This window comes from Lycorma delicatula, chromosome 2 (assembly GCF_047948215.1).
Source record: "Lycorma delicatula isolate Av1 chromosome 2, ASM4794821v1, whole genome shotgun sequence".
NCBI classification, from domain to species: Eukaryota; Metazoa; Arthropoda; class Insecta; order Hemiptera; family Fulgoridae; genus Lycorma; species Lycorma delicatula.
The window spans coordinates 237735542-237755723 of NC_134456.1; the positions used below are offsets into that span (position 1 = coordinate 237735542).

The following is a 20182-nucleotide window of genomic DNA, read 5'->3' on the forward strand; positions in this document are numbered from 1 at the left end:
GATAAATGTATCTTATATAAGAGGGTACTATCCCAAATATACTGGGAGTCATATATATGAGCCACTCATACATAGCATCTGCAAAATATTTCTTTATGTGGACATATACTTATATATTTCTTTAGAATGGTGAATCAAATTTAAACAGTAATTTTACAATTCTACACAGCAATTGAGCTGAATGGCAAAGTGGGGGGTTAATGTTCGGTGTGTTAGAGAGGGGGAATCAGCTTCATTAGCTCTCTGTTCTGTTCTGACATCAGTACAGCCATGAGTGAGGAAGAGGTTCCATCATCTACTGCACAACATATAATCACAAAGTTTTTAACTAATGAAGGGGTTAAACCCACAGAAATTTTAACTTGTTTAATAGTATAGTTTGGGGATGGTAAAATGTCCTAGAACAGAGTATATGTGAGCCAGACAATTTAAGCGCAGGTGGAAAGTGTACAGAAACAAAGTGAGAAAGTATAGGGTGAGAAAGTGTATTTTAACGCCAATAAAGTGTACTGAAAGTACAAAAGAAAGTGTATAGAAGACGCCAAAGTCAAGCAAATCTCACAGCTGACAACATACGTGCTGTTCAAGAGATCGAAGGGATCACCTTCGATCTCTTGAACAGCACAGATGTTCTTCAACAATGAACCAGCGATCGCTGGTTCATTGTTGAAGAAATCACGTCAGAAGTGGGTATCAGCTATGGGAGTGCTCTACCCATTATCACTGATCATCTTGACTTAATAGTGCTCAATGGGTTCTGAGGTTGTTGAACGTAAATCAAAAACAGGTCAGGTTGGAGATCTGCGAGACTTCTGAATTGATTTTGGCAAGAAGGTGACGATTTTTTGAGGTGCATCGTTATATGTGATGAGACATGGGTCCATTATTACACTCCAAAGTCAAAAATGGCAAGTAAGGAGTAGCAAAGGAAGGATGAGGGCTGTTCAGTGAAGCCCAAAACCTGTCTGTCAGTCAGAAAAGTTCTTGCAACAATTTTTTTTGACTCAAGGAAAGATTTACTTATTGATTTTCTCGACAATCAACAAAGTGAATGCAGCTTGCTACTGCCAGCTGCTACAGTCAACAAAAGCCGCCTACCGAAACAAGACGAGGTATGCCCATCAGAGATGAAAAAGGAATATTCAAGCTTCCAAATCGTTGGCAAAAGTGTGTAAATCGTACAGAAGACTATATAGAAAAATGATAAAACTGGTATATGGTATATGTTTATTTAATCAATAAATTTATTAAAAAAATTACCGTTTATATTTGATTCACCCACGTATTTTATAAAATATTTTTAATTTTATGATTTTTTAGCTTGTTCTGAATGTAAACCACCAATATAATACAAACTCTGAATCCGTAACACAAGTTTCCAACATTAACGGAAACAACATTCATATTTTCCTTTAACTGACTTCACTTACTCCTCAAAGAAGTTAGTTCTAGATAAAGCTAACATGTTTAAATTATTGGGGGAGAGAATGCTGAATTGATCCAAAATTGATGTTCAGACAATCAAATTTTTATATCCGCTTCAATCATAACCACAACTTTTTTTAAGAATGTTCCATTCATTAATAATAAATATTACTAACAACAAAAAGATTAAATAAAAGTAAGCTTAATACATTTAATCATTTAGATAATAATAAAACCAACTTAGATTACACTAAAAGTAAAAGTAACACTTTCCACATCTTTAAATTCATTCTTTCAGAAGCCAGTGGGCATACAAAAAATGAACTACCAACAATTTATTTACCTGTAATTTGGTACTGATTTCAAGAAATCAACATTTAAAGAAAAATGACAAAATATAATTTTTTAAGACATATTTTTTTAAAGTTTGTTTTTAATTAAAAGTTTATTTTATTTTACATTTTTTTAGTTTTATTTTAAATTTAGGTAGGCTTACAAGAACTGTACCTGTGCAAAAAAAAGCTGCTCAGAAAAACAAAAAACCTTGTCTTTTTAAAATAAGAAAAGGAATGCAAGCAAATTATAAGGATACAGCTAATTAGGCTCAAGATCATCAAATACAGGAATATGAATAATTTTTTATCCTAAAATTTCAAATTAAATTCCTTGGATTTTATATGAAAGCACGTTGAATATCAGATTCACATCAACAGTCCAATACTAAACAATAATGATGACAAAAAGATTGAAAAATATCAAATCATTATGAAGATTAAGTAATTTTTATAAAAAAAAAAAAAAAAAAAAAACGACAGGTAATAGAAACTTTAGTATTAAAACATATATTACGGTTTTAACTCACCATCCCTAAAATGAGACTCCATTACTTTGAAGAACTCCCCTCCTACCCCTTCTGCAGCTCTTACATAATACTTGAATGTAATTAAAAAATTAAAATTAAAAAGTATCTTAATTACTGCCTTTTAATTATTGAATGTAATTAACAAGTAAGGAGCAAAGAAATACACTTTTTTTAAGCATATAATTCCAAATTATTTTAAATTTCCTATTGTTAATCATTATTTACTATTACATTAAACATTTTATGGAAATTTTCATTTTTAATTTTAATTAATTTTATCTATTATACCTGTAATTAAAAATGCAAAATATTTTAATTAAAAAAGTAATAATCAATAGTAAAAATGAAAAAAAATAAATAAATTTTTTAATTAACTCCTAAATATCATGCAAAAATAAAAAGCCAATTCACATAATAAAATAGTTCCCAAAAAATAAAATATGAAAGAACTTATTGCTGTTCATATAAAAACAAAAGTAAAACGAACATGCTGCATGCTAAGTGTGAAATATTAATTATATCAGTTGATTAAAAGGGAAGATAAATTAAAAATAAATAAGCTTTCAAGTATTTTACCTACATTACACAATTACTGTAACTGACATTAGTTTTGTAATTATTTTTTTGAAACAACACACCTTTAAACATTTCATGCCCAAATGCACTAATTTACATATTATTTTTTTTTTTAATTAACTAATTGCTAAAGCAAAAAATGCTAGTATTTCTTATTACACCATGTGGGAATTGTGACCAAATGCTGGTAACGTACAACTAATTTATTAAACATGGTTTTAAACAATGGCATTTTATTTCAAATATTTTTTTTTACTTTTTCAGCAATAAATTAGATACATAATAAATTAGTATTCCTGAACCGTCAAGAGTTTCTAAAGGATAGTTAACTACCATGGCCAATAATCTATAATAATTATTAATATATATATATATTTTGAGATTATGATAATTGGGAATCAATAACAATAATATTATATCTCAGAAAAAAAGAATCTCTGTCAGCTTTACATACCTTAAGACAGTAATTGCAATACACTATTTCAGAATTTCTCTAGAAGTAGAATCACAACTCAAGTTTTATGCTGTCTATATATTTAAGACAACATTTTAATCGTACAGTAAATCTTATTATGTTTTATTAAAAAAAAAAACAAAGCACCTAATTACTCACAACCAAATTAAATAACATGATGCTATCTATAAATAAATAAGAAAAAGCATATTCACTACAGTTAAGATTACACACTCGTACAGTACAACTGCTATCCTATAAAACAGCAACTACTACAATCTTGGTTTAAAATAAAAATCAAATAAAAAAAGTGACCAGCTAAAAATTAAATATTACCAAACATGAACTTAATCTTATTCATATCACACAAAACACACACATTGGAAGCATCTATGTCAAGGTTTTTTATACAACTACAATGAAAACATTTTAAGAGAAAGTGGACACAGTGTAAGTGAGCACATGTGCATGATATTTATGCAATTTCCAAATTACTCAACTACATTTACAATTCAACATGATTATATAATATATAAAACGTTTTTATATAATTATGTGTCTCTACAAATTAATTATAGAGTAATTTTTAAAATAACTTACATTTATAAACAAAATTTTAAAAAAATAAAACTTGCAACACCACCAATGATTAATTAATAATGTCTTATCTTTCATTCTGGAATTCTAGGTTTGAATCCTGGTAGATTGGGACTTTTCACACGCTATAGAATTCATTTCTCATCATAAGTTTTTAATATGAATTGTAAATAGATATCAGCTTGTAGTTGCCAGTGTGAAATTAAAAAAATAAAAATGAGATAAATGCCAAGACAAAGTAAGATGGATGGACTAAGTATGTTACGCTATGAGTTACAGATTAGGTCAGTTCCTTTCAGCATAATAATTGATGCTATATACATAATATATTAGTTAAAAACTCAGATTTACATGCTGAGCGTATTATCAAATAATTTTTTTTTTTCATTTAATGAATCGCTTTATTTACTACACTGAATTGCATTACTGTATTGGAATAAATATTAATAAAAAATGTTTAGTCAGTCACTCCCTCTACAAATATGAGACCTTGCCAATGGTGAGGAGTGCTCATTAATACAGAGTAGCTGGACCGAAGGTGTAACCATATTGGAGAGGTATCTGTTGAGAGACAGACCAAGGAATGATTCCTAAAAGAGGGCAGCAGCTCTATCAGTAGTTGTTAAGGGCGTAGGTCAGTACAACTTAAACAGCCATATCAACATCACTCAATCTTCTGAGTACTACGCAGCTGAAACCAATGGAAAACTGTTTTTTCCAAGAAAATGTAGCTCTCTGCATTTTCATATATGAAAAAGATGGAGGCGCCTTCCTTGGTAAAATATTCCAGAGATAAACTAGTCCCCCCTTTTGGATCTGGTGGGGACTACTAAGGAAGGGGTCACCAGAAAATTAAGAAATAACATTCTACGAGGCAGAGCTTGGAATGTTAGAAGTCTAAAAAAGGTTAGTAGGTTACAAAATTTAAAGAGGGAAATGGATAGGATAAATATAGATGTAGTAGGAATTAGCGAGGTTCAGTGGGAAGAGGAAAATGATTTGATCAAGTGATTTTAGAATAATTAACTAAGCTTCAAATAATGGGCAGGCAGAAGTAGGTTTTGTAATGAACAAGACGAGAGGGAAGAAAGCTGATTATTTCAAAATGCATAGCGATAGAATCATTGTAATAAAGATAAAATAAAACCTACACTAACAATGATTGTTAACGTCTATATGTCTACAAGTGCCCATGATGTTGATGATGAGGCATGGTGTGTGTACGAAGAAATTGACAAAGCTATTAAACACATAAAAGGGGATGAAAATTTAATAATAGTTGGAGATTGGAATGCAAGCATTGGAAAAGGCAAAGAAGGAAATATAGTGGGTGAATATGGGCTGGGCAAAAGGAATGAAAGAGGGGACACACTTACAGAGTTTTGCACGAAGTATAATTTAGTAATTGCCAACACCCAGTTTAAAAATCATAATAGAAGAAAAAACACTGGAAAAAGCCAGGTGAAACTGCAAGGTATCAGATAGATTATATCATGGTTAAAAAAAGATTTAGAAATCAACTCGTTGACTGCAAAGCTTACCTTGGAGCAGACATTGATAGCGACCATAATTTAGTGGTAATGAAATGTAGGTTGGGGTTTAAGATCCTGAAGAAAAGGTGTCAGATGAATCATTGGAATTTAGAGAAACTTGAGGAAGAGAAGGTAAAGAAGATTTTTGAGGAGAGCATCGCAAGAAGTCTGAGTAAAAAGGATCAGGTAGAAAATGAAAAAGAAGAATGGGAGAATGTTAAAAAGGAAATTCTTAAATCAGCAGAAGCAAAGTTAGGTGGAACAAAGAGTACTGTTAGAAAACCTTGGATTTCAGAGGATATATTGCAGTTGATGGATGAATGCAGAAAATATAAGAATGCTAGTGAGGAGGAAAGTAAAAGGAACTATCGACAATTAAGAAATACTATAAACAGGAAGTGCAAACTAGCGAAAGAGGAGTGGATTCACTTCATGCGAAGTGGAAAAAAAAATCAACATTGGTAAAATAGACAGAGCACACAGGAAAGTTAAGGAAAATTTTGTGGTACGTAAATTAAAATCTAATAATGTGTTAAACAAAGATGGTACACCGATTTATAGTACGAAAGGAAAAGTCTATAAGTGAGTGGAATATATTAAAGAGTTATATGGAGGAAATGAATTAAAAAATGGTGTTATAGAGGAAGAAGAGGATGAATGGGGAGAAACAATACTAAGATCTGAATTTATGAGCGCATTAAAAGATTTGAATGGCATAAAGGCTCCAGGAATAGACGGAATGCCTGCAGAATTACTGCACAGTGCAGGTGAGGCAGCAATTGATAGATTATACAAACTGGTGTGTAATATTTACGAAAAAGGGGAAGTTCTGTCAGACTTCAAAAAGAGTGTTACATTCATGATACCAAAGAAAGCAGGAGCAGATAAATGTGAAGAATATAGAGCAATTAGCTTAACTAGCCATGTATCAAAAATCTTAATTAGAATTCTGTGCAGAAGAATTGTGCGGAGAGTGGAAGAAGTGTTAGGAGAAGACCAATTTGGTTTCAGGAAATATATAGGGACAAGGGAAGCAATTTAGCACTCAGATTAATAGTAGAAGGAAAATTAAAGAAAAACAAACCAACATGCTTGGCATTTATAGACCTAGAAAAGGCATTTGATAATGTAGACTGGAAAAAAAGTTCAGCATTTTAAAGAAATTAGGGTTCAAATACAAAGACAGAAGAACAATTGCTAACATTTACAAGAACCAAACAGCAACAGTAATAATTGAAGAACATAAGAAAGAAGCTGTAATAAAAAAGGGAGTCCGACAAGGATGTTCCCTATCCCCATTACTTTTTAATCTTTACATAGAACTAGCAGTTAATGATGTTAAAGAACAGTTTAGATCTGAGTAACAGTACAAGGTGAAAAGATGCTACGATTTGCGATGATATAGTTATTCCAGCTGAGAGTAAAAAAGATTTTGAAGAAACTATGAACAACATGGATGAAGTCCTATGCAAGTACTGCCGCATGAAAATAAACAAGAACAAAACGAAAGTAATGAAATGTAATAGAAATAACAAAGATGGACCACTGAATGTAAAAATAGGAAGAGAAAAGATTATGGAGGTAGAAGAATTTTGTTATTTGGGAAGTAGAATTACTAAAGATGGACGAAGAAGGAGCAATATAAAATCCCGAATAGCACAGGGAAAGAACCCTTCAGTCAGAAATATATTTGTTTACATCAAAAATCAATTTATACGTCAGGAAAAGATTTTTGAAAGTATATGTTTGGAGCATAGCTTTATATGGAAGGGTGAAACTTGGACGATCAGAGTACCTGAGAAGAAAAGATTAGAAGCTTTTGAAATCTGGTGCCACAAGAAAATGTTAAAAATCAGATGGGTGGATAAAGTGACAAATGAAGAGATATTGCGGCAGACTGATGATGATAGAAGCATTTGGAAAAATATAGTTAAAAGGAGAGACAGACTTATAGGCCACATATCAAGGCATCCTGGAATAATCGCTTTAATATTGGAGGAACAGGTAGAAGGAAAAAATTTTGCAGGCAGGCAACGTTTGGAATATGTAAAACAAACTGTTAGGGATGTACGATGTAGGGGGTATACTGGAATGAAATGACTAGCACTAGATAGGGAATCTTGGAGAGCTGCATCAAACCAGTCAAATGACTGAAGACAAAAAAAACGTCATAGTCAAATTAAACTGATGTCCAAAATAAGGATAATGCCAGCAAAAGAGCATACATAAAAAAATATAGATAAAACATTTCCACCAATGTTTAATAGGGAATGAATTAATATATTTATATAGAAAGTACAACGTGCTTTTAGGTTGATTAGGATCAATGTTATTTCAATCCTAAAAACAGCTCCATACAGCTGCTGTTATTAGGAAATTTAATTTTTTTTTAAATTAACAAGAAAAAACAAATAAATATTATTACATTACTCAATATGGTATCAAACAAAAAATACATTTCTTACAATTATTAAAACGAAAAATTATAATAACTATTTTATGTTTTAATAAAAAAAGAGATTCTGGGTCAAACCGGAAATAAATCTGCATTCCTTAAAATCTGATGGTTGTACAACATTTGGAATATTTCAGAAAGAAGGATCTTGCAATTGAAGTATGTGAAATTAAGTAGAATGTTAATGGCCAAAGCTGTATTAAATCAATGAGTTGCCGATCATCAAATCTAAACACACTGAGTGCAATTCACTGAATCCATTGCATGCTACTGGACTTACAGCAGATGATGAAAGTCAATGACAACTACAAAAAAGTTTCTTTTCAGTTGGATAATTTCTTTACCAAGCTAGGCAATTTTTTAAATGTTTATTGCTACCAGTAATTATCAATAGTACAGATTCAATTTGCATAACACTATTATGTGATTATAAAAGATTAGTGTTTCAGTAAATTTAAAATTAATGTGGTTTTAAAATTAACAAAAAAAAAAAGTCCAATGGTAAGTTTAATAAGGTAGATAAAAAAAAATCACCATTTCAACTCTCAATGAAAGGAGAAAATGTTTTTTTTTTAACCCTACTGCTATAAATACAAACATGCTTTCAAAACTTCAATTAATAATGGGGTGAAAACAAGATTGTATAGAAAAGACACTAAGACTGCTGGCTATCTTAGCCATCTATTAGAAAAAAAGTAGATGTCTCACAGTGTTCATCTCGTGCTTCCATAGAACTGAACGAACAACTACAAGAATATTATTTAAGTAAGTACTGCTTTGATATATGTCTGCTGGAGCATGGCTGTTGCCATTTTGCACATTCACTGAGTAACTACATATATGGGCTTGCTACAGACTCCATTATGATAGTAAGTCTTTGTTTACAGATTCCTGTATGTATTTAAAATGCCTATAACTATAGACAGTGCCTCAGATTTGAAATAAGTGCTGTAATTCATTTCTTACGTGTAATAGGTATGAAAATAGTCAAAATTCATCAACATATTAGTGAAGTGTTTGGGGATAACACTATGTCCAATGGAATGTTGAGAAAATGAATTAGGGTATTTAAAAAGGGCTGGAAAAATGTACACTATTTGCCACAAAGTTGACAACCATCTGTCATTACTGACGACCTGATGCAGACATTAATGGGAAAATCCGTGAGAATAGGCTGTTTACAATCTCATTACTATGTAATGAATTTTCTTTAATTTCACGAAGTGTTCTCTATGAAATTCTCTTAGTATACTTAAATCAATAGAAGTTAAGCTAATGTTGGTTATCAAAAATGCTGACAGAGTTGCAAAAAGCAAATGTTTGCACTTTTAATTTTCTCACGAGATAGAGCAATGAAAGTGATCTGTCTTTAGGTCGAATTGTTACTGTTGACAAGACATATCATATTACACAGGAATCAAAACAACAGATCGTAGAATGGAGACACTCAATATCTCCCAAGAAAGTGAAGTTCAAGCAATGTCAACCCGGAAAATCATGTGAACTGTGTTTTGGGATAGACAGGAATCGTTGCTTGTTGATTTTTTGTTAGGGTGAAATAATAAATTCAGAGATTTTAAACTGCAACGTGCAATCCAAAACAGAATGCTCAGTATTCTCAGTGTGTAGTGAAGCAGTATGAATCATATTGCTTCACTACACACAACTCTTCACATCAAACATCTCATCATGTCATTTGGCAGGGACAAATTGATCACCCTCGGTACATTCCTGACACCCAGTGACAATCACACTTTGTTTCTGCATTTAAAACAGAACCTTGGTGTTTAGTGCCATGATGATGATGATGATGACAAAACAGCTATTCAGCAATGGTTATCTTCTCAGGCGACAGATTTCTATGAAGTTGGAATCCAGAAGCTGATCGATCACATGATACAAGTTCCTTAATGTAGGCGGATATTATGTAGAGTTCTAGATTAAGATCCAGGCTTTTTAAAAAAAAAACTTGCTCGTTATTTTTTATATTAAAATGGTACTTAAAAATATGCTATGTGCACAGGCTGTAGTTTGTTGTATTCTTACATGAAGTGACAATACTCCTCTCTAACAGATAGCTAAAATTGCCAGCAATTCTAATGAAAACCCTTATTTGCTTTACAACCCTTTGTCAATTTTAAAACTAAATTAAGACATAATTAACATAAATTAAGACATAACGTAACACACATACATCGTAAATCAGAACCAAAGTTAAGAAATTTAATTTTAAACGATCATTTACAATCTGAAAAAAAATATAAAACTGATCTAAAACACATTTCAACATTTTATTTCAATATAACTTCTTAAAAAGTTATGGAATGTTAAACTGCACAACTTGGAAAATAGGGGGAAAAAATGGGGTTGTTTTACGCATAATTTTCTGTAATTCCACAGGTTTTTCATAAATATTAACTCACAACAAAAATATAGATATAAAAAACTACCTTTGATATTACATAAAAATATTTATTATTTTTTTCCCATCAATTGGTTCATTATCTTCAAATGCAAGCTTTTTATTTCATAATAAACACAATAGTGTTTTGGAGGATAAAAAAATTTCATTGTAAACTGATGAAAATAAATCAATGTTACGAAGAGGTGTTGGTTGACTATTTGTTCCCACTAAACATCCTCATTGTAGGATGATAAAACTCAGTAGTATTTAAGATTTTAAGTTGTAACAATTTTATGTTGTAACAATCAAATACTGCTTGACTTTTTTAAAACTCAACCTCTTTTGAATATAAAAGAAAATATATCAAATAGAAAACTTTTTGAAAAATTATAAAAACCAATCAATATAATTTTACTTATTATATAATAGAGGATTAAAATAACTCAACAAAAATAAAATAAATAATAACAGAAACAAAGACAATATATATTAGAGATTTGATGGTCAAAGGAAAATATAAGTGACGCAGCTGAATTTGTGAAATAATAAACCTAATAATATATACAATGAGCCTGTTACTATACAAAGACTCAAAACAAAAGCAGGATAATGATTAAAATAAAAATAACTTACCAAAAAAAGGGGGGGGGGAAGAAAAATCATACCTGATCATCGACAATATACCATACAATACACGTAAGAAAACAATAGGATAAAACTCCCTAGGAATCTCATCAAACCGAAGATAAAACAATGATTACACAGACCGAGATGAAACATTGACCGTACAAAGAAAATAAAACAAATAACTGATTAATTAAAGTCTCAATACTTGATGACCTTAACAGCAAACAATAAGTAAAACACATACATTTGTATGAATTACATACAAGTACGTAACTGATACAAAAAAGTAATAAGAAACTAAAACTAAGTACATATGTCACACCTTTAACTTTGTCAACCGCTGAAATGAATAGCAAAAAAAAAATATATATATATAATACCTGAGCTTCAACAAAAAAATACTGCAAAAATAAAGAGAAAGAAATGAATAATCAGAATCTTCCTGAACTAAAAGGATACAATATTATTACTAAACTGTATGTAGTTTCATTCAAGAATTCAGAAAATTTGAATTAAATACAACTGAATCCAGAATTCAAACTCATTGTAATAGAAATGAAAAATTTATAATTTCTTTAACTTGATACTTTAAAACAAAACTATCATTTCAACTTCCTTTTACAACAGATTTAAAAACATTTAATTATAAATACTACAAAATGTCACACTTCTATTCCAATTCATCTTTGATGGTAAAAACAAATCATGTAAAATACATTCATCCTGTTTGACACAATCATTTCATAAAAAATCAATTAAAACTGCCAAAAACGAATTTTAAGAACCTGTTTCAGTAATTTTCAAATTAAAAACTACAACAGAACTATTATTATTAATGAAGAACAGTTAATAAAATTTTTATTAATAAATAATCTAATGATATTGCTTTAATTTAAATTTTATGAACAATTGTGATAACCGATTCTGTACGTATTAGTTAACATTCATTTTGTAAATCAATTGTATTCTAATTGTTTATTCATTACTATAATAAACAAGTACCAAAAATAATATAAGTGACTTAATAAATTTATTAAATTAACAAATAAATATTTTAATTCAATATTTTTCTTCTTCTATGAATTAAATTAATTCAATTGATAAAGAAAGTAAAAGTAAAATAAAATAAGAATACCAACTGAGAAAAACACAAAAAATCACTCTATAAAGTTCATTATTATTTTTTTCAGTTTTTCATTAAATTTTAGTAATGAGTGAAGTTAATAATTAATATCAATTAATTATAAGTTAAATTTAATAAAACTAGGCAAGTATAATTTTTTTACTTTTATTTGTAATATGCTTAATTTAATATTTATTTTATATTTTAAACTTTCAACAAGACTCCCATTTAAAGTTGAGTTAATCTCTGCCAAAAAAACAAGAGTAAAAAAAGAAAACTGGTGTTATTCAGTCTTAAAAACCAGTCTTATGAAAGGTTGCGACTTTTCATTTACTAAAAAAACTAATGTGTTAAATGATAATAACCACTTTGTGGTATTTTTCTTCTTTCAAAAAACAATTATTTGTCCCCAATCTGAAAAAAATTGATATTTTTAAAATTACAGATTCACTCGCCACAGAACTGTCTCAAAATGTAACAAACTGGTTTAGAATAAACATGCAAAAAACAAGCAACTCAACCATTAAGAGCAACATCTATTTAGTGTAACATTATTTTCCTATTTATTATTTTGTAAATGCAACAGCCCTGAGGTGAGTGAACATTTATAATTTTAAAAATATCAATTTTTTGGATTTGGGCAAACAGTTGTTTTTTGACGGATACCTTTACACTAAGTGTCTTTCAGGGGTTTGTATTATTCATTTTTTTTTCATACTGATTTGTAATAAGGAGATTCACAAACACTTTTACAATAAAACCTTTTTTGGTGGTTGTGATTTTATTTAAAGTACACATAGACCTATAAAAAATTATGTCCTCCTTAAGGAAAAAACTGTTCACAAGAAATGAAAAAGAAAGAATCATATACCTGATAAAAACAATAAAAAGAGCTCTTGTATGTTACCTTAACTTTTCCGACTAGTTTCCTTAAATTATTAGAGGCAAATATTTAAAGTATCAAAACGATATCGAACTTTACATCATAAATTCCACATTAACCAATCATGACAATATGAAAACTAAAAAATATTTTCAAATCTTCTAATAACAATACAGTTCGTCTTCCCATAAATGTTAACATTAATATAAAACAATTTAATTCAAAACACCCAGTTGCTATGCTACACCTACTGATGATGAGTGCCATAATCATAAATGACCAATTAAATATAGTAGTCATAAATGACTACTATATTGAAAGTGACCACTGGAAAAATAATAAAAGGCAACAAATAAAATTCTGTTTTTAAGTACAAACAATCATTTTTTTTACAACTTATTAATAGAGTGAGTTATGGAACATTTAAATTACATTAACTTGAAAACCTATGAAGAACAAGGTTTGTTTTTCATGTATAATTTTAATTTTCCTTTTCCTTTAATTTTTATAAGTTTCCTTTAAATAAAATTAAACTTGTGAACGAAAAAAATGAATGCAGAGAAATTAAATTTTAATATGGTAAAACTCAATTTTTCCAAGTGCTTTATAAATAAGATATAACTTTTCAAAGACGAGCTTTTTCATGACTATTATAAGAATATATACCTAATTCTACTATAAAAAAAATCACAATAAACAGCAACCTAAAAATGCTTGAATATAGCTTTTAACAAAATTAGAAATTTCACTGTTTTTTAGTCACCACTTTTTCAAAAAAATGTTACTTTACACGATATATCTACAAATTTAATTCATGTATCTATCCAAGTTGTAATTTATACAAAAATTGATAGAATTTTCTACGTAAAGAAAAACTGTAATAATTAAAAAAATATTAAGTTAGGAACTGTTTAAGAATTGCAGGGAGAGGGCTAGCAGTTAGCTTATTTTTTTTTAACAGGGAGAACAAACACTATTCTAATACTAACTCAGATAAAACAGAGAAAGAAAAATCTACGCTAACTCAGATAAAACAGAGAAAGAAAAATCTACAAAAATGTCAATAAATATTTATACCCTAACAATATAGTGTTTCATTAGGTTTAGAATATTCCATATATGTGGTTACAGTATGTTTAGTATATAAGGGCAACATCTATGTCAAAACTCAATTCCCTATTCATTAAAATTAAATTGGATCTATTTCTTTTTTAATTGCATTAGATAACCATTACTTCTGAGTAGTACCAAATATTGTAGATGATGTTTCAGCATCTGCTTAAAAAAATATTATATAAATAAATAATGGACAGCTTTAAATTTTGTGAATGTATATAAACATATTTGGATTTTCAGCTGATAGATCTATAGAAAGAGGGTGATAAATGTGTAGCATTATAATTAAACAATAAGTTTTAAATTAAAATGAAAAAAGTAGTAAATAAATGTAAAAATCTTAATATATGTAAAGGGAGTACAGTCATTGGCCTAGAATGAGGAGGGGCTAAAATCACTAAAAAAACACCTATAATTCTTGAACAGTACCGTATTAAGAACTCAAACCTTTACCTTTTTTTAGCAGTAAACCAACTGCTTCATTAGACGATGAAGTAGAAAAGATGTGTCCAAAAGCATGAAAAAATGATCAAGAACTACTTGAGTTAAATTTAACAGTAAAAAGTAAATATGCATTTTATTTTAATTGAAAATTTAACATTTTCTATATATATGCAATATAAAAAAATGATGTCAAAAAGTTCCTTTCAATGATATATATGTACTTACTTTAGTGAACATTGGTTAAAAAAAAATGAAAAAAGAATTTTTCTAATATATACAACTGCAAGGTAGTGTGCAATTATACATACCCACACATGTGTGTGTGTGTGTGTGTGTGTGTATATATATATATATATATATATATATTTATTTATTTATATTTTATTATATTTATATTATATATTATTTATGTATATATTTTTTTTCCTGAAGTCAATTGCTTTGGGAATCATATTCCTCTGTAATATGCAAATTGTATTTATCTGATCAACCTAAATACAGAATTAATAAATAAAAAAAAATTGGATGACACTTACCTTATTCCATTATGCATGCAAGAGCACAGCTTTCATGATTTATTCGCATCATCAGTTGCTCCACATAACTTTTTACAAGAATACGTATCAAATTACATAATTAACATTTAAATTAAAAATCATTTTACATTATACTTAACATATAAAATTTAATAATTCTTAAAATTTCTTCCCCCAAATTGAAACTAAAATCAAAAATAAAAATATATTTTTATTTTTAAATTTTAAAATTGAAATTAAAATTCGCACATATACAAATATGAAGTCTTTTACTAAAATTATTTTTAAAAATTAAAAATAAAATAAATAACAAATAGAAATCCAGGTGGACTAGCTAGCCAAAGTTATGTGAATTATAAATTATTTATTTTTATTTAATTAAATTATTTTTATTTTTAATTTTTAACTTAATTTTAGTAAATGACTTCATATTTCTCTATAATGCAATTTTTAATTTTAATTAATTTTTTTTTTTTAATTATTTTTTATTTTTGAATTTAATTTCAATTTAGAAGAAATTTTTAAATTTTATATCTTAAGTATAATATAAAATGATTTTTAAATTCACTTTTAATTGTGATTTTAATATATAATCTGATATGTATATTTGTAAAAAATTATGTGGAGCAACTGATGATAAAAATAATTCGTGAATGCATAATGAAAACAACTCTTTAATGCATAATGGAAAAAGGTGTAACCCTACTTTACTTTATTTATTGATCCCAAGTTAGTTAATTAGATTCCAAGTTAGTTTTAAAGATATCTGATGTAAAAAACAAAATTGGGGAAAAAAAAAGTTAATGTAAGAAAACTTTGTTAAATGGTTAATTAAGCTGTATTTCCCCTCCACAATTAGAAATGTAGAAAATTTAATTCTGAAAAGATTCATGCAAAGGAAAAATTGAATACAGGATATTGAAATTTAACTTTATTAAAAAACAAGATAGATAGAATCGTGAATAAATTTAACAGTATGAAATAACTAATTTTGCCCACAGGTTGGAAACATCTTTTAACATAAAATGTAATTTAACTTTGAAAACAATGGAAAAATGATAATAAAAATTAGTGGAGTTAACTACACTAGTTCAACATAAAATTTTGAACTGAAAAGGGAATAGGTGTTCTATATAGTATTTTATATGCTGAATCTGAATATGTATTCCAAAAAACCCATCAAGTAACATTCTTAATAAGATATAACCCCTTAAACTTATTTGTTCAATCATTCATGGAACAAACAATAAAAATAAGTTCACAACCGATTTATTTTGTGATGCAAGCTGTAGACCTGTATTTGATATATGTCGAATGATGTCATTTCATGTCAAGCCAGACATATATAGACATGTCAGTGGCATAACTCGAATAAGTTTTCTTCTATACTGCTAGCACATGCTGTAGGAATGAAAGAGACATATGAAACTATATCAAAAATTTTAAAAGCTATTAAGTATGATGAACACTAATGGCAAATCATTCCCGACCTGAAACCAATAGATAGGGCTTCTTCTCAGTTTCCAGAGTGGATTTGCATATGTGTTTCTTGTGTTTGTGGGATAGTCAGGCTACAGATAAACATTATGCAGTTAAAGACTAGCCAAAAAGAAATCAGTTTACTCCAGGGAAAGAAAATAATGTCTTATTACCCTTGTCAAAGCAGATACTATTATTTTACCACCTCTTCACATAAAATTAGGTCTAATGAATTCTGTAAAAGCATTAGATAAAGATAAGAGATGGCTTTAAATAAATAGCTGAGGCTTTTTTACAAATAAGTGAACCCAAATTAAGAGGGAATATTCATTGGGACACATATACGAAAATTAATTCATGAAAATATATTTGACAGCAAACTGAATGCTAAAGAACTAACAGCAAGGAAGTCATTCAAAGATGTCGGAACTGGTTTTGTTAGAAACAAAAAAGTTGAAAATTGTGATCAGCTTATAAATGAACTCTTAATGAAGAATAAAAATTTAGGCTGCAGAAATAGAAAATTCATTTTTTACATAATTTTACAAGTTTTCTTATGAAAAACCCAAAAAGCATATTTGGGAATTTGCTTTTGGGAAAAATTCATCGGGAGAAACCTTAAAAAAACTCATAAAAAACCTTAAAATAATGAAAAATATAAACATCTTCAAAAAGAAAGAAAATAATTTAAAACAGGTAAATAACTCCAACATAAATACATCAATTTATCTGTCTATTCGGAAAATGGCTTTTGAGAAAACGTCTAGCAACATGTGTATATATATATATTATATATATATATATATATATATATATATATAAATTTCCAGGTAGTTTTTTCTCCCATTTTTTTATTAGCTTCAGGTGTTATTGCAAAAAAATAGTAAAAACATATACCACCTATTGTGCTGGAAGTTGATTTCAATGCTAACTTTATGTAAAATATTTTTTATTCACATGGTTTAAACAAATATATATATATGACAGATCAAACATGTAGTCAGTGTTTTTAGATGAAGCAATATGAAACAAAAATCTATTAGGCTTTCTTTAGTCAGTGCCATCAGTTCTGTTTTCTAAGATTGTGATGGGTTTCTAATTTAAAATTTACTTATTCAAAAATAAGATCATGTCATTAAAACCTAATAGCATTCAATTAATTAATAAGATCAACAAACAAAACTTTTGTTAAATGAACATATGGTGGAGATGATGTTTTGTAAACCAAATCCATCAATGATAAGTACAAAATTTTCTTAATAAAACTGATTATTATTTTAGGATATCTGTTCCCTTAAAAATAAATCAACAAGGAAAAATTAAAACAACAATGTAAAGAAGTAGCTTTAACATTTAACCTCATTTTAAAATAAAAGAACTCTAAAGTTTATATAAGATTGACTTTTATGAGTATGCCAGATGTCTTTACTCTACTCAGTAGTCACTAGTACAGTTTTCTGTGCAAACTCTGTATAGAAAACATAGTCTTCAATCAGTAATATCGCCACAAAAAATAAAGTTACACCCAACTAAACCCTAGTAACGATTTTCGTGCCAGAAGCCAGCCTGATAACAATAGTGGATCCATATAAATAGGAATTCTCAAGAAACAAATAAAGGAAAAGGAAAGAAGGAAAAAGAGAGACGGCAAAGAGGGCAATTAAAGCACAGAGACTGCTACTGTATAAACAATTCAAAATAACATAATTGCATCATTTGTACAGATTATAAGCCTTTTGGAATCGCAAGATAAGATTGAATAATCTTGTGAATGTAATTCTTTTTAAGTAAATGTTAAAAACTATGTAAACTAAGATATTGTTAACATTTTAAACTCACACTTTATTTCAGTGGTCTACAGAATCAAGGCTTTAATGATAAACAATACGTAAATTATGACACATGAGCTCATTTATCAAGTAGTATAAACAATTATCTTTTTACAGCATTTCAAGTAAGTCTATTATTGATTGTATTTTCTAAACAATACTTTAACTTCACGGGTGAGGTATGATATATTACAACTGTGTAAGCTTTATTTTATTAATGATAAACTTAACCAAATTTATTTTACATTATAATGCAATTCTCTCGTCCATTTTATAATGTATATATTACAGTTTTCAGCTTCAACTTTTTTTATAGTGCATGTTTTACCAAAATTATTTTTACAACATTCAAATGGAACCCAGTCCCTCCTCCCCGACAGATAAGCACTTCCCATAAAACCATCTAAATATTGAAACTATTCCAAATCTATCTACCATTTTTGAGTTTTCAGCAACAAATAGAAAGAAAGAAATATATTTATAAGAAAAAACTATGTTCATATTTTTATTAATAAATATTCTATTCACCTTATTTTTGTTATTTACTAAACAATTACTTCTTAAAATAAAATTTTAGGAAAATAAATCTTTACCATACTGTGTATTAATTGTTATAACTTTCTGACATGATTAATAATTTATCACTTGCTCAATACTTATGATAATACATTAATCTCATATTTATCAACCAGTGTTACCTTTATTAACTGATCAGTAGCCTTATTATTAGCAAACAACATAAATTTGTATTTTCACATCCACTGAGAAACTGAAATATACTACACTACTATCAGCTGAATAAAACTTAATGCAAGAGAATACATGTCGGCTAAAATAAAATATGCTTTTTAATAATAACATTAATCTCTGTTACTATTTTATTCATAATTATACTCCTAAGAAAAAGCAATAAACCTAATTCTAGTATGACAGTTCTGAGAAGATGTTTGAATCCTAAAATTAAAACAGCAATCAAATTAAAAGCAAGTTCAAATTAAAATAAATGTATACAGATGACAACCTGTGTCTTGCACAATTACAGACTGTTTGTAAGAATCATCATCAGCTAAACACTAAATTAACAGGTTTACTAACAATTAATAATGTTTAATTTTTAGGCATATAATTTATTAAACCGATAAGATTTTATTAAATTATTATTTGAATATGATTTAATAAACTCTTTCTATAATCTTACATACTATTTTTTTTCTATCAACTATCTGATTTTAAGTATGTAAACAAGTAAAAAGTACTAGTACACAAGAATAAGTAAATTATTAATGTTTTACATCCAATTCAATAAAGATAATTTAGTTGTTTTAAAACAAAGCTTTATGACTTGCATGTAAATCAAACATGTGATAAAATGAAACATTAAAGCAATTACCTTATCTTTAGTATATGTCTGTGACGACATTAAAAGCGGAGACGAAGTTTGTGGTGTCACATCCATAATGTTAAGTATGTATTAATAAATATAAAAGACCATATAGATCATCACTAGTCAAATTATAAATTATCTACAAACACATATCTTGTCTGTTTTTCTTAATTTATATTTTTATTAAGTAAATGCAAGATCTTCTTATTTAATGTACCACATATTTAAAATAAGATATAGATCCTTAGTGTTTGTTGAATATCCTCTACCTGGAAAAATATTTTAAAATGCTATAAATGATAAACTAATTAAAACATTCATAAATAAAAAACATTAATATTTACGAATGTAAACAAAAATTTTCTACCGAAATAATAAAAAACAAAATGACAAATTATAATAAAACTATAGAATAAATTAGAGAAAACTTTGTAAATTATTAATGATAAGGAAATA

At 28.1% G+C, this 20182-nt stretch overlaps 1 protein-coding gene across 11 annotated transcripts in view; it reads right to left on the reverse strand.

Annotated features, from left to right (window-relative positions):
• The window catches only part of LOC142319779 (lysophosphatidylserine lipase ABHD12), an 82070-nt gene that overhangs the window by 50789 nt on the left and 11099 nt on the right, over positions 1–20182 (reverse strand). Inside the window, exon 2 of one of the 11 annotated variants that reach the window (XM_075357450.1) lies at positions 19733–19991. The exons of 7 other annotated variants lie outside the window; for them this stretch is intronic. In XM_075357450.1, coding sequence (XP_075213565.1) covers positions 19733–19798 — 66 coding nt within the window. In that variant the 5' untranslated portion in view covers positions 19799–19991. Of the gene's footprint in view, positions 1–2287; positions 2516–19732; positions 19996–20182 lie in introns of those variants that run through there. 3 more of the 11 variants (XM_075357451.1, XM_075357456.1, XM_075357457.1) reach the window with 3 other exon arrangements.